The sequence below is a fragment of the Stegostoma tigrinum genome, chromosome 3 (genome assembly GCF_030684315.1).
Source record: "Stegostoma tigrinum isolate sSteTig4 chromosome 3, sSteTig4.hap1, whole genome shotgun sequence".
NCBI lineage: Eukaryota > Metazoa > Chordata > Chondrichthyes > Orectolobiformes > Stegostomatidae > Stegostoma > Stegostoma tigrinum.
This window is the reverse complement of record NC_081356.1, coordinates 80,812,719-80,825,681: the sequence shown is the minus strand read 5'-3', so window position 1 is coordinate 80,825,681 and position 12,963 is coordinate 80,812,719. Positions and strand designations below refer to the sequence as shown.

General features: G+C 40.1%; 1 protein-coding gene across 10 annotated transcripts in view; it reads left to right on the top strand.

Moving 5' to 3' along the window:
* Positions 1–12,963, top strand: part of fer (fer (fps/fes related) tyrosine kinase) — a 277,908-nt gene that overhangs the window by 140,208 nt on the left and 124,737 nt on the right. For all 10 annotated transcript variants that reach the window (XR_007247151.2, XR_007247150.2, XM_048526914.2 and 7 more), the window contains exon 10: positions 6,603–6,695. Coding sequence is in view for 8 of the 10 variants with exons in the window: in XM_048526914.2 (XP_048382871.2) it covers positions 6,603–6,695 (93 nt within the window). In the remaining 2 variants the exon portion in view is untranslated. The remainder of the gene's footprint in view (positions 1–6,602; positions 6,696–12,963) is intronic.

Below are 12,963 nucleotides of genomic sequence, written 5' to 3'. Positions count from 1 at the left end.
AGATAGAAGGGCTTAATTTTAGTTCGTTCAAAAAAGCCGCCTGTTTCCAAAGAGTTAAAATTGGGCCCAGTATCTCATTTTGCAAGATATTGAGTCTTCTCTATGTGGGGGGGAAGAGGACCATTTCTGAACAGATGAAATATGGTTATTGACTGCAAAATTGAAGAATTATCAGCAACATCAAAAAAGGTAAAACAAAAATGATTAGTCATTTTTCACAATTCAGTTTCAGAACTTTTTTGCAGGAGAATATCTTGCAGTGAGTTGTGATTGGATTACTTAGCACAGAATCAATAATTAGAGTCTACCTTTTGGGGCCACTGGACAAGTGCAGGGGAGTATTGAATGCTTAATTTGTCAGAATTGCATGTAGTACTGCTCATACGTTCTGGGTATCCACTGTGATAGAATGTGAGGCTACTTTCATCTGCTGTGAACATCACCACCTTCTCCAAATGGTACTTCATACTGGTTTATGTTTAGCCCTTGTGGCTAAGAAGTTATACAACCAATCGCAAAACTTGTGTGTTGGAGTCAAAAAACTTACCTTGTGATGCTGTGAAATGCTTCAAATCTGGAAGTGAAATGCAAGCTTTCTTTCATATTTGAAGGCCTAGAGTTTACTAACTAAGTTAAATATAGAGAGTTTTAATTTGATGCTGTAGACCTGAAAACCCTGATTTTTCAAATTAAAGTGCAGATGCAGGAAATGTATATTCAGATATTGTGTTTGAAAAACAGTTCATGGTAGTTGTCTTTTTTTCTAGGATGGGGGATTTCAAGTCTAGATGGCATATTTTTAAGGTGAGAGGAGAGAGATTTAAAAAAAGACATGGGGGCAATTTTTTTTTTTAGAGGTTGGTTTGTGTGTGGAATGAATTTCCAGAGGAAGTGATGGATGTGGGTGCAATTACAGCATTTAAAAGACATTTGGATAAGTGCATAAGTAGGAAAGGGTTGGAGAGATACAGACCAGGAGCAGGCAGGTGGGACTGGTTTCGCTTGGGATTATGTTTGGTGTAGCCTGGATGGACTGAAAGATCTGTTTCTGTGCTGTATGACTCTATCACTCTATAACTTGCCAACTGTGGAGAGAGAAACAGATTTTCGACTCCAAACTATCTCTTGTTTGGAATGGGTCAGATTTGTGGATTTGATGGATGATTCACTGTTTAAATGTTCAATTTACTGTCTCATTGTTTGTACCCAAAGTAGGGCTGCCAACTCTAGATGAAGACTGATCTATTCGTGGGGCATTCTGACAAGATAACATTTAAACTTGTGATATTAAATAAGGAATTCAATTCCCTCCTTTAGAACCTGCACAATGGATGAGTGTAGCACCACAACTCGTAAGAAGCCTAATACTATCTAGACAAAGCAACCTGCTTGATTGATACTACATCCAGATATTCAGCCATTCCACCATTGAGTAGTAGCAGTAGTGTGTACTGTATACACAATGCATAGCAGAATTTCCTGAGCTCCCTTTTTGAGAGCATCTCCAAATTCGTGACCATTGCCATCTGGAAGGACAAGGGTAGCAGATACACAATAACACCTCCAGCTACAAGTTCCTGTACAAGCCACTCACCATCAGAATTGGAGGAATCTTGTTGTATCTTCAGTGTCACTAGATTAAATTACTGAAATTAAATTTCCTTTGTATCTGTGCCACATGAAATGCACAAGCTCAAGAAGTCAGCTCCACCACCATCTTTTCATTGGCAGCTGGGGTTGGCAATAAATGCTGGCCCATCCGTCACCCATATTCTGTCACCGATTTATATATAAAGTTCAGGGAGCACTGTTTCTATCTCATTGAATTTGCCAAAGGCCTACACTTGCCTCTGATTATGGCTCTACATAATAACTTTAATTCTGTTAGTGCCGGTTGTGTACACCCAGAAAACCAGCAGTGAGATAACCTTGTGAATCACACAAAGAACCCCAGTTGCTGTGATGTTGTTCCACTGCACTCGATTCCACCATTCCAGACTGATCTCAGCTGTGTTATCAGTCTTGGTCCCAAGCTGTGATGTTTGAGGGAGAGGTGATAGTGGAGTGCTGCATTTTGAAATTCAGAACTCTCACCTCCCAGGCTTCTCGAGGCAGTGCTGAAGAAAGGGACTTCTGATTTTTGGGGTGAGCCCAGTTATTCCAGAAGGTTGAGGATGAAACATTTAGACGAGTCTACTCCCACTTTACTACTAGTAACCCAATTGCAATAACCCACTACTTCATTCCACCTCTTGTTAAATTAGATTCTTGTTGAAAAAAGAATTCTAGTACTCTACAAAATGGATGCAGGCACACCAGCTTGGAAAATACTGATGTGAACGTGAATTGGTGCTGATTTGCTTTGCAAGTGGCCTTTGGTGAAGCTGTTACCTTCTCTGCTGGAGTCCCTCAGGATAGCGTCCTCGATCTATCTATCTTCAAATACTGCTTCAATAACCTTTGCTCCGTTATACAATCAGAAGTGGTGATGCTCAGTAATGGTTGCATAATGTTCACCACCATGTATAACTTCTTAGGTACTGAAACGGTCCCTATTGAAATCCAACAAGACCTGTACAAGATCTAGGCTTAGGCTGACAGTGACAAGTAACATTCAGGCCACACAAGTGCCAGGTAATGACCATCACTAACAAGTGAGAATCTATACACCATCCCTTGTCAGTCACTGGCATTACCATTACTGAATCTGCCACTGGCAGCATCTTGAGTTACTATTGACCAGCAAGTGAACTGCGCTGACTTTACAAATACTGTGACGACAAGTGCAGGTCAGAGGCAAGGAATCCTGTAGCAAATAACTTACCTCTTGACTCCCCACAATATGTCATCAACCAAGGCACAGTCAGGATTGTGGTGGAATATTCATCACCTGCTTCAACACTTTGAGCTTGACACCATCCAGGACAAAGCAGCCCAGAATGGTTTCATCAGGACGGTAATAGATGTCTGTTACTGACACTGGTCTCTAAGGTGCATTCCATACAAGGTTGAAACATGCCTTCTACTTGTGGAATAGAAATATCATGCACCCCTCGGAGTCTAAACATTTAAATGTCCCCTGACAGTTCCTTTAGTGTTGCTGGGTCAAAATCCTGGATTTCCCCCTCTAATAGTATTATGGATGGACTTCTATCAAATAGACCATAGTAGCTGTCTACCACTTTCACAAGGGCATCAAGAGATGGGTGATAAATGTGTGTCCAATCAGTGAAACTGACATAACATGAATGAAGTTTTTAAAAAAAAATTCTCTGTTTCTGTCATTTAGCTTACTTTGTAGGGATGTTGTTACTGTCCCTTTTTAACCTTTAGATTTCAACTTCTCTGAGAAGTCTATTATATGGTATGCTGTCAGATACTTCTTGCAGTCTACATCCACTACGTTAACTCTGTTGCACTGATCAATCTTGTCTGGTGCCTTCTCAAAACAATTCAGTTAAGTTAAATTAAACACATGTTTCTTTTTAAACAGATCCAGGCTGGATTTTCTTAATTAATCATCACATTCAAATTGACTGAGCAGCTTTTCCTGGATTGGTACTTCTCAAAATTTTCCCACCAGAGATTTGTTGTAACCCACTAGGGTAACACCACATAAATCAAACCCCATTATTCCCACATTTGTGTTTTTTTTAAAAACTGCATACAATATCCCAATTTAGCTGACATTCAGGCCTAAGTTACTAGCACGGGCCTAATTTCTCTGCAAACCAGGAGTTATTTATTACAAATAGACTGGAGTTACATGAAGAGAATTGTATATGAGTGGCATGTAACACTACTAAAAAACTTTAATCCCCAGTGCACAGATGCACAGACAAACAATTAGGAAAGAAAAGGAGATTATGGATAGAGGTTAAAACAACTGTAAAGTCAGCTCAGTTTGTCTTAACTTGCTTAGTCCATTGTTTGAATGATTCTTCAGCTATCCAGACCGCTTGTTTACATGTCTTTGTCTGGATGCTTCTATTGGTTTGTAAGAAGTACAGAGTCACTGACTCACCTGGAAAATGTCTTTGATTTATCACTTCATAAATCACAGCTTGCAGCAACTGCTGAAGAGAACATAACGAGCTTTTTACAGGTTTCAACTGGGTTTTGACTGCAGAGAGCTGATAGCATCTGAGCTCAGAAGATCTGTAAACTCTTTTCAATCAGCCTTATATGATGTATCTCATGGATACAAGTTGCTTGCTTATAAAACACTGGTTTTTAGAGCGGTACTTTCTCACTTCAGTCTGCAGTTATTCTAAAAATGTGAAGTCATGGTCCTTACGCTTCAAACTGATTTTCATGAAAATGTTGATTTTCTGCTTGCATCCTTTCGTAAATGAAGATACAGTATAATACTTGGATTTCTCCACACGTCTGTCATGGCCCTCTTGTCAAATGTGAATATGTATATAGCTGTTACTTCTGTACTGTCCCCCCTCCCCTGCAACTGCCATAGCAGCTCAGGAAACTTTTCTTTGATAGAATGGTCCCATACCTCCTACCATTTGCTTATTTCTGAAATATAGATGATATATTTGATACGCAGTTGCATGTGAGAAATAGTCTGACAATAGTGTCTACAATGTGCTAAAGTTTGCTTTCAAAATGAAAGCATCCTTGAGCTCCTTTTCTTTGACATATTAATGGAAAACTCCACTAATGAGTTCTTTAGCACTGTCTGCCAAAAGTCAGTTTTCACTGCTCAGTATCTATGTAGGATTCCTAAAGATCCGTGCACTTCATGGTAACTTCATAAATAGCATCCAATCCATAAGCCCAATTGGTGCTGAAATATGCTTGAAAGTTAACTTGTTGGAAGACCGTACTGTCACTGGATGAATAATCTAGAGACCCAGGCTAATGCTCTGAGGATGTGGATTCAAATCCCACCATGGCAGATATTGAAACTTGAATCAGTGAAGATCTGGGGTGAAAGCCAGCTGAGCAACAATAATGTAACCACTGCTGATTGCTGTAAAAATCTGTCTGATTCATTATCATCCTTTAGGGAAGGAAAGCTGTTATCCTTATCTAGTCTGGCCTACATGTCACCCCAGACCTACAGCGAAGTGATTCTTAACTGCCACCTGAAATGGCCTACCAAATCATCCAGTTCAAGTGGCAGTTAGAGGTGGGCATTGTATCTCAGCCTAGTAAATGAAACCTACTTCCTGTGGATGAATTTAAAAAGAAAGGCTACCCTGATTAGATTATTGCTCCCTGTATATCACAAAATAACGAATGAGCCTAAGGGTCGAGGTTTCAGACCTGAAAATTACCCAGTTGATGTCATCACCTTGGCGGGTAGGTGTCTCAGAAACTTCAGCAACAGGTGAAGTTAGCCATTCTGCTCCTCACTTCTCATGAAAAAAACTTGAATGCTAATCTCCACCAACAAGTTGATGCCATCAAGCCAAAAAGACATTTTTCTTATTGCAAATATTGGGTTGTCTGATATATGAATTTTGGTGCTGGTGAGATGCTAGGTATGTCAGCTATCTGTCCCAGCAACAGGTGGGTCACATTGAAAAACAAGTTCCTTCAGGTGTTCATGGCTAACTGATGTCAGCTTTCCTGTTCCTCTGATGCTGCTTGGCCTGCTGTGTCATGCAGCTCTTCACCTTGTTATCTCAGATTCTCTTGCGGCAGCTCCTACTATCTCGGTGTTCGTGTGGCCTGTGTTTTGCAGAACTGAGAACATGGAATCAAATCTGCTGCTGGATACAGACTAGACATCACTTGCTTCAACAATTCAGATTGTGCAAAGGATTATACTAAAACAACTAATTGAAGATTATAAGTCAGGCTTGCAGTGTGGCTCAGTGACAGGTGCCAGAAACTATATATAATTTACCATGCAGGACCCTGTCCTTGGCAAAGAGCAAGAGGATGTCTGTGCATTGCAAGTTTGTCGGCTGAGCAGAAGTTTGGGGAGCCGATATTCCCTTCTGTGTTTCCCATGACCTGTCAGCGTCCACCTGCCTACCAATCATCACCCTTTTCTCGTCCAGTTTAAATTTTTGATCTTTATTGAGATTTGATATTTTTGCAATTCTGCCTTAATGATTACAAGACCTTAAAAGTGGCTTATAAAATCACAAGGGGCATGAAGAGGGTGAATAGGCAAGACCTTTTTCCCAGGTAGAGGCCTCCAAAACTTGAGGGCATGGGTTTAAAGTGAGAGGGGAAAGATTTAAAAGGGACCCAAGTGGCAACGTCTTCCACACATTAGGTGTTGCGGGTACGGAACAACTGCAGAGGAGGTTATGGAAGTGGATACAGTTACAATATTTACAAGACAGCTGGATGAGTACATGAATAGGAAGGCTTGAGAGAGATATGTGCTAAATGCTGGCAAATGGGACTGTAGATTGGTTTAGGATATCTGGTTGACATGGTCGAGTTGGACCAAAGGATCTGTTTCTATGCTGCATAACTGTATGAATGGATAAAATGAATAGGTTTCAAAGGCATGTCCTGTTAACTGAGTAGTGGTAACCAAATTAAATCTTAATCTGGTTTTGGCAGTAAACTATTGAAAATGAATGGAATTCGTTTCCTGAGGGGTTTTTGCATTTTCTTTTCAGGACAAAGGAAAAGACAAGGTTTCAAAATTTGACTCCATTCGACACTCCATTGCTGGAATGATAAGATCGCCAAAAAATTATTTGAGTTCATCTGTAAGTTAATAGTATTTTCAAGCAGTTTGATAAATCATGTATAGTTAGTTTGATTTAATAACTTTACCAATTCACAAGCCTTACGTTATCCTTTGCTGTATTCACTTTACATTTCTTGCGTTTTTGTTAAATTGAATGTTCTGATGTGGGTGGATATTGCTGGAATGGTTGCAGTTTTCTGCCTGGTTGCCTAGACTAGTTGTAGGTGATAGTGGAGCTTCTTTGACTATTGTAGTGTATGTATCGTGCAGGGGTTTCCAGTGCGTCAGTGAACAACTTGGATTCCAACAAAAATTTGTGAACTTCACAAATATTTAATCAGTTCTTTGAATGTGGTTGGCTTTTTACTTGCAGATTTTTCTCTATTATACTAATGAACTGCCTTTCTTGGATTTGATCTCCGATTTTCTGGAATATTCTTCAATAACTCTGAATTGTGACACCGTTATCATACCGTATAATTCCTAACTAATTGTATGAACAAAAGTTGGTTTTGATTTCACAACGGGATGTTTAGGTATATTGGCGAGAATACATATTAAAATTTCAAGAATTAATTTACCCTGATGTTTTTCTTAAGTAGAATTAAATGGTAGTAGTGGATATTTGTGAGAATGTTTTCTGTTTTCATAGAACATTGCTACTACAAAGAAAAATTGTAAGAGGAGGACCCACCATCCATGATTAAATCAGTTCAGGAAGATGTCAAACTAAAGGAAAAAACATGTAGTTGGTCAAAAATGAGTGATGAGTCAGATGTTTGATAAATATGAAGTACAGCAGAGAAGGACAGCAAGATTAATCAAGTGATCAGAGTATGACCGGAAGCTAGCTAGAAGGTAATACGGAGAGCAACAGTTTCTGCACATAGCTTAAAAGTGAAAGGGATGAGTAAGATGAGACATTTAAGTTATGATTTGAAAAGTTGGGACTGTCGTCCCCCACAGAAGAGTGGTCAAGGAGGTGATGTGGTACAAGTTTTCAAATCATACATCTGCACAAAGCAATATAGAAACGCAGAAAATAAGAGCAGTTACAGGCTATTCGGCCCTTTTTGAGCCAGTTCTGCCCTTCAGTATGATCAAGGCAGATCTTTCAACTTGATACTCTTCTCCCCATACCCTCAGTAGATTTCCCTCCTTGCCCTTTGATCGCTTTAGCCCAAAGAACTATATCTAACTCTTGCTTGAAAATTCTCAATGCTTTGGCCTCAACTGCTTTCTGTGGCAGACAATTCTACAGGCTCACCTTTGTGGGTGAAGAAATTTGTCTTCACCTCAGTCCTAGATGGCCTACACCATATCTTTAAGCTATCATCAGTGTGTCTGGACTCCCTGAACATTGGGTACATTTTGCATTCATCCTGTCTAGTCCTGTTTGAATGTTACAGGTTTCCTGAGCTTCCACAGAACCCTCCCTCCCCTGCCAGTTCTTCTAACCTTCAGTGAATATAGTCTCAACTGATCCAGTCTGTCTTCATAAGTCAGCCCTGCCATCCCAGGATTCAATCTGGTAAACCTTTGTTGCACTCCCCAAACATGCAGTCGATAGCATGAAACTGTTGCCATTTATAATATTGAGAACCAATGGGGACAGTTTTAAAGTGTGAGAGAAGCAAATGTGAGACTAGGAATTCAGCAAATAATTAGGCTGTGGAATGCATTAACTTGAAGTTCAATGGATGCAAGTTCAGTTGAAGAATCCATGACATGTTACATGATTATTTTAGGCCAAATAAATACACAGCACAATGCGTGAAAGGAAGGAGATTGCCATTAAGCTTAAATGCTTGTAGAGTTGGTGCAAACTTTGGCCCCTTGAGCTTGCTCCACAATTCATTCGCATGGCGGCTGACCAGCTTTCCTCACATCCGCTTTCCTGCCTTCTCCCAATAACCCGTGATTCTTCTACCTGATCAAGAATCCACCTATCTCAATCTTAAGTATACACAAGAACTCTGCTCCCACAGCTGTCTGTGGCAAGCATTTCCAAAATCTCTCAACCCTCCCAGAAAAGATATTCTTCAACATCTGTCTTAAATTGATACCCATTAATAGTTAGACTATTGTCCTCTGGTCCTAGATTCTCTCAAGAGAGGAAATGTGCTCTCAGCATTTACTCTGCTCAGGCCGTTTTGAATTCTACATGCTTCAATTGGGTCACGTCTCATTCTTCTAAACTCCTGTGAGTGGAGTCCCAGTCTGTTTAGACGATTTCTAGTGAATGTTCCTCCCAGTGAATGTTTTTTGAACTGTCTCTAATGTCACAATGTCTTTTTGAAATAAGTGGGCCAAAACTGTTCATAGTACTCCAGATGTGGCCTCACCAGCACCTTGTACAGTTACAAAAAGACTTCCCTACTCTTATACTCCAACCCTCTTGAAAGAAGAGCCAACATTCCATTAACGTTCCTGGTTACCTGCTGCTCCTGTGTACAGTCAGTTCTGCTATAACACGTTTTTCTTCAACATGAATTGGCTCTAACACAGTTCAAGAATTTAGACTGCTATTTGTAGGATGTGAACTTTCCTTACCTGTATTGACGATAATGCAATTCCAGCCCCATTAGCTTATATAGTGTGGCTATTGCGCGATTTTCTTATAATGCGAGATTGTATGAGAACGGAGCCATCGTGTTATATCAGAACCGACTGGACTAGCTTTCTTGCTTTATGCACATGTACCCTCAAGACCCTTTGTGTTGCAGCTTTTCTCTGCTTAACTAATACTGTTCTTTTGTTCTCCCTTTCAAAATTAATGTCTTCATGTTTACCCATATTACGCTCGATTTGCCAACTTCGTTAACCTATCAATATCTCTCTGTAAACTGATTTTATTGTCACTCAACTTGCCTTTCTACCTATCTTTGTGTTGTCTGCAAATTTGGTTATAGTACATTTGTTTCCTTCCTCCAATGCGAGGTTCTACTAACTTGAATTGACTATAACACAACTGCCAAACAGGGAATGCTGTTTCTAGAACGCGAACTTGTATTGGCTTTTACACGATTCCATTGGTACGTGGAGGCATACATGTTGACGTCACATGATTTCTTTTTTGCTGGCTTTGTCCTGAGCATGTGCAATGTTAGTGCCAAAAGAGTCTGCACTGGCATCATGTGATCATTGCCTTTCAGTGAGAGGTGCACTGCTTTTTTCTTTCTTTTGCAAATTCTGCCATTGTTACCCACAAAAAAGATCCTGCCTGCCTTTAGCACTAGCAGTGGCTGGTTAGCTGGTGTTAAGAACTGCTATGGGAGCATCCGATTTGGACCCATTTCCCACCACCACCACCCCCCCACCCCCGGTAACCCACCTAATCCACACATCTCTGAACTCTACGTCAATTTAACAATGGCCAATCCACCTAGTCTGCACATCTTTCAAGGCTACAAGTTGGATCAAATTTTCAATTTGAATGAGACAGGTTTAAACTGGCAGCATATGCCATCAAGAACCTACATTTCTATCAATGAAGCACGTGCTCTAGCCTTTAAGGTGACAAAGGATAGCTACCTTCAGTCTACTGTACATGGCTGCTTTTAGGTCAAACGAAAGCTTGGATGAAGGGACAAATTTTTTCTGACCTTATTGTTGATGTTTTGGAAGATGTTTTTAGAAAGAATTGCAGGAAAAAAAAATGATTTCAAGATTCTCCTTATCCTGGATAATGCACTAAGCCGTCCTCCCATCATTGGAGAGCTTTCTGAAAACAACAAAGTGCTATTTCTACCCCCAAACACAACCCCTCTCCTTTAACCCATGCACTACAATGCAAAAGCAGTTTTTAAGGCACATATTTAAGAAGCTGATTCCAGCCACTGAGGGGGATAAAGACAGTGTTCTTCAATTTTGTAACATCAAGTATGCAATTGACATTATTGTGAATGCCTGGGGTGATGTCAGTCAGGACTGCTTGTGTGTAGTTTGGCAGATGCTTTTCCCAGATTTTTTTCAAGATTTTAAAGGCTCTGATCTGCCAGAGGAATTCCCAAGAATCAAAGAACATTGTGTTGCTCTTGCAAAGCAAGTTGCATTTGAAGAAGTGGAGAGCTGCTTGTGTCCCACTACCAAGACCTCCCTATAGCAGATCTACAACAACTTGTTACTGAGGAGGAAGTTAAAGCTGGAGATGAAGTAGTAGTAGTCCAGGATGCAGCGCCATGAGAGTTTTCCACTTCTGTTTCCTCTTCTATCTTGAGGGAAATTGAGAAGCAGTTTGCAGCTTTAGAGGACAATGAGTACAATGCAGAATGCAGCAGGGTAGCAGTTCGTGGAATAAGATTTTATTTGGCACTCTATGAACAGCTGCTTCATGAAAGAAGAAAAAGGGCAAAGCAGCAAGATCTGTACTTTTGTTTAAAATCAATCCCTAAGAAACAGCCAGTAGATAGTCAACCACAGCCATCCATTTCTGGGTTAACTATATTTTCGCCCTAACCCTGCAACCACACCTGCACCTGAAGGTGGAGGCGGAGGCAGAGGAGGACCTCAGTTTCTGCATGAGCAACAGAGCAACCTCATAACCTCCTCCCCCATCAAGTCATGTTGACAGTTTTCCAAGATAAGGTGATAAATTTACTTTTATTTCATTGTTAGGTATGAATTAAACATTTATTCAAAAGTGCTATCCTTTTGTGTTAGACTTTTGAGCGATTTTTGTTTTTTGATGGTCTACCCCTAACCCTGCATTTCCCATAGCCCCGTTATTTTTATAACACAATTTTCTATGAAGCAATGTTGCACTGGAACGTGACTATTACATTAAAGCAGAATCCTGTATTTTGTGAACGGTTGTGGTCTTTGCACTGATACCTGTGGAACCCCATTGGTTACAGGCTGCCAGCATGAAAAAGAGCTCATCCCCCACTTGCTGTTTCCTGCCCATTAGCCAATTCACAATCCATGCCATTATGCTACTTTCTTATTACTTAATATTTTGTGAGGTGGTTAATCAGTTTACCCCCTTTCGGCCTCCTTTTTTTTGAACAAGGGTGTCACATTGCAATTTTCCAATCCTCTAGCGCTTCCCCAGAGCCCAAGAATTTTTGGAACATTACAACTGCCTGTACAACTGATGCTTCATTGTTTGATTTGCCTCATTGATTTGTATGCTGTACTCCTCCATACGATAGTCTGTTTTTTTACTTCCTACATCTCTTTCCCATTTCCATTGGAATAACTACAGTTTTTCAAGTTTGCTTCCTTGTTCCCACTATTTAGTAAATACAATGTCAGGTTGCAGTTGATGGGGTAAGTAACCGCTTTGATACTTTTTATTTGCTTTCTTCAAAATTAAGGACTACTTTGCATGGTGCAATAACTAGTAGTGGCTTGCTACCTCTTCATTTGGGATAATTTGAAATAAGACTGATATTTAGTTTAAACTGGTCAACTAATGCCTTTCAGAATCTAACTTCCTTGCTTTGCCTTGTCCACATGTGACTCCAGACTCCCTGCAAGTAGCAGACATTACCTTACATGCCATTCAAGTGTTAAATCCAGCATTACATTTGCACTGGAAATCACAAAGGCATGTCATGAGATGTTTTTATTCTATTTATCATGGAAACTGTAACAATATTCAATACACATCCAAAAATGTTCAGTATACTCCCTGCATCACATAGTGAATGTCTCACACCCCTCCCCCACTACCCCTAAGAATGTATTGTGCCACTAAAATAGGACAGATCTAGCAGAAATGGAGGAATGGCAGTATGCACTGAAGAAGACATGTCCCTGAAGGTCCTTATCCCTGACTTTGGACCCAAAATAACTTCATGGTTTCAGGTCAGACATGAAAAAAGAAACTTACTGACTGCCTACTATCGCCCTCCTTCAACTGATGAATCTGTGGTGCTCCATGATGAACACCATTTTGAAAAAGCACTGGAGATAACAAAGGCACAGAATTTACTTTTGGTGGAGGACTTCAATATCTGTCACCTCAAATTGTTGACTGGTATCACTACTGACTGAAATGGATTATTCCTGAAGGACACTTCTGTCAGACTTGCTCCATGGTCTGTGGTGAGAGACAAGTCACAAAACCTTATGATATCTCATCCTTGCCATATCTCCTTGTTAGAAATATATCTGCCCAATGCAATATTAACAATATTAGTACATTCCGTGTAGAAGGTTATTCCTGATGTCTGAAGACACCATTTTGTTGTGTGACAATACTACTTGCTGCAAAATGGAATAGATTGGGAACAGATCTAGCAGATGGTAGTGAACCACATTCTTGAACTTTTTTCTTTCCT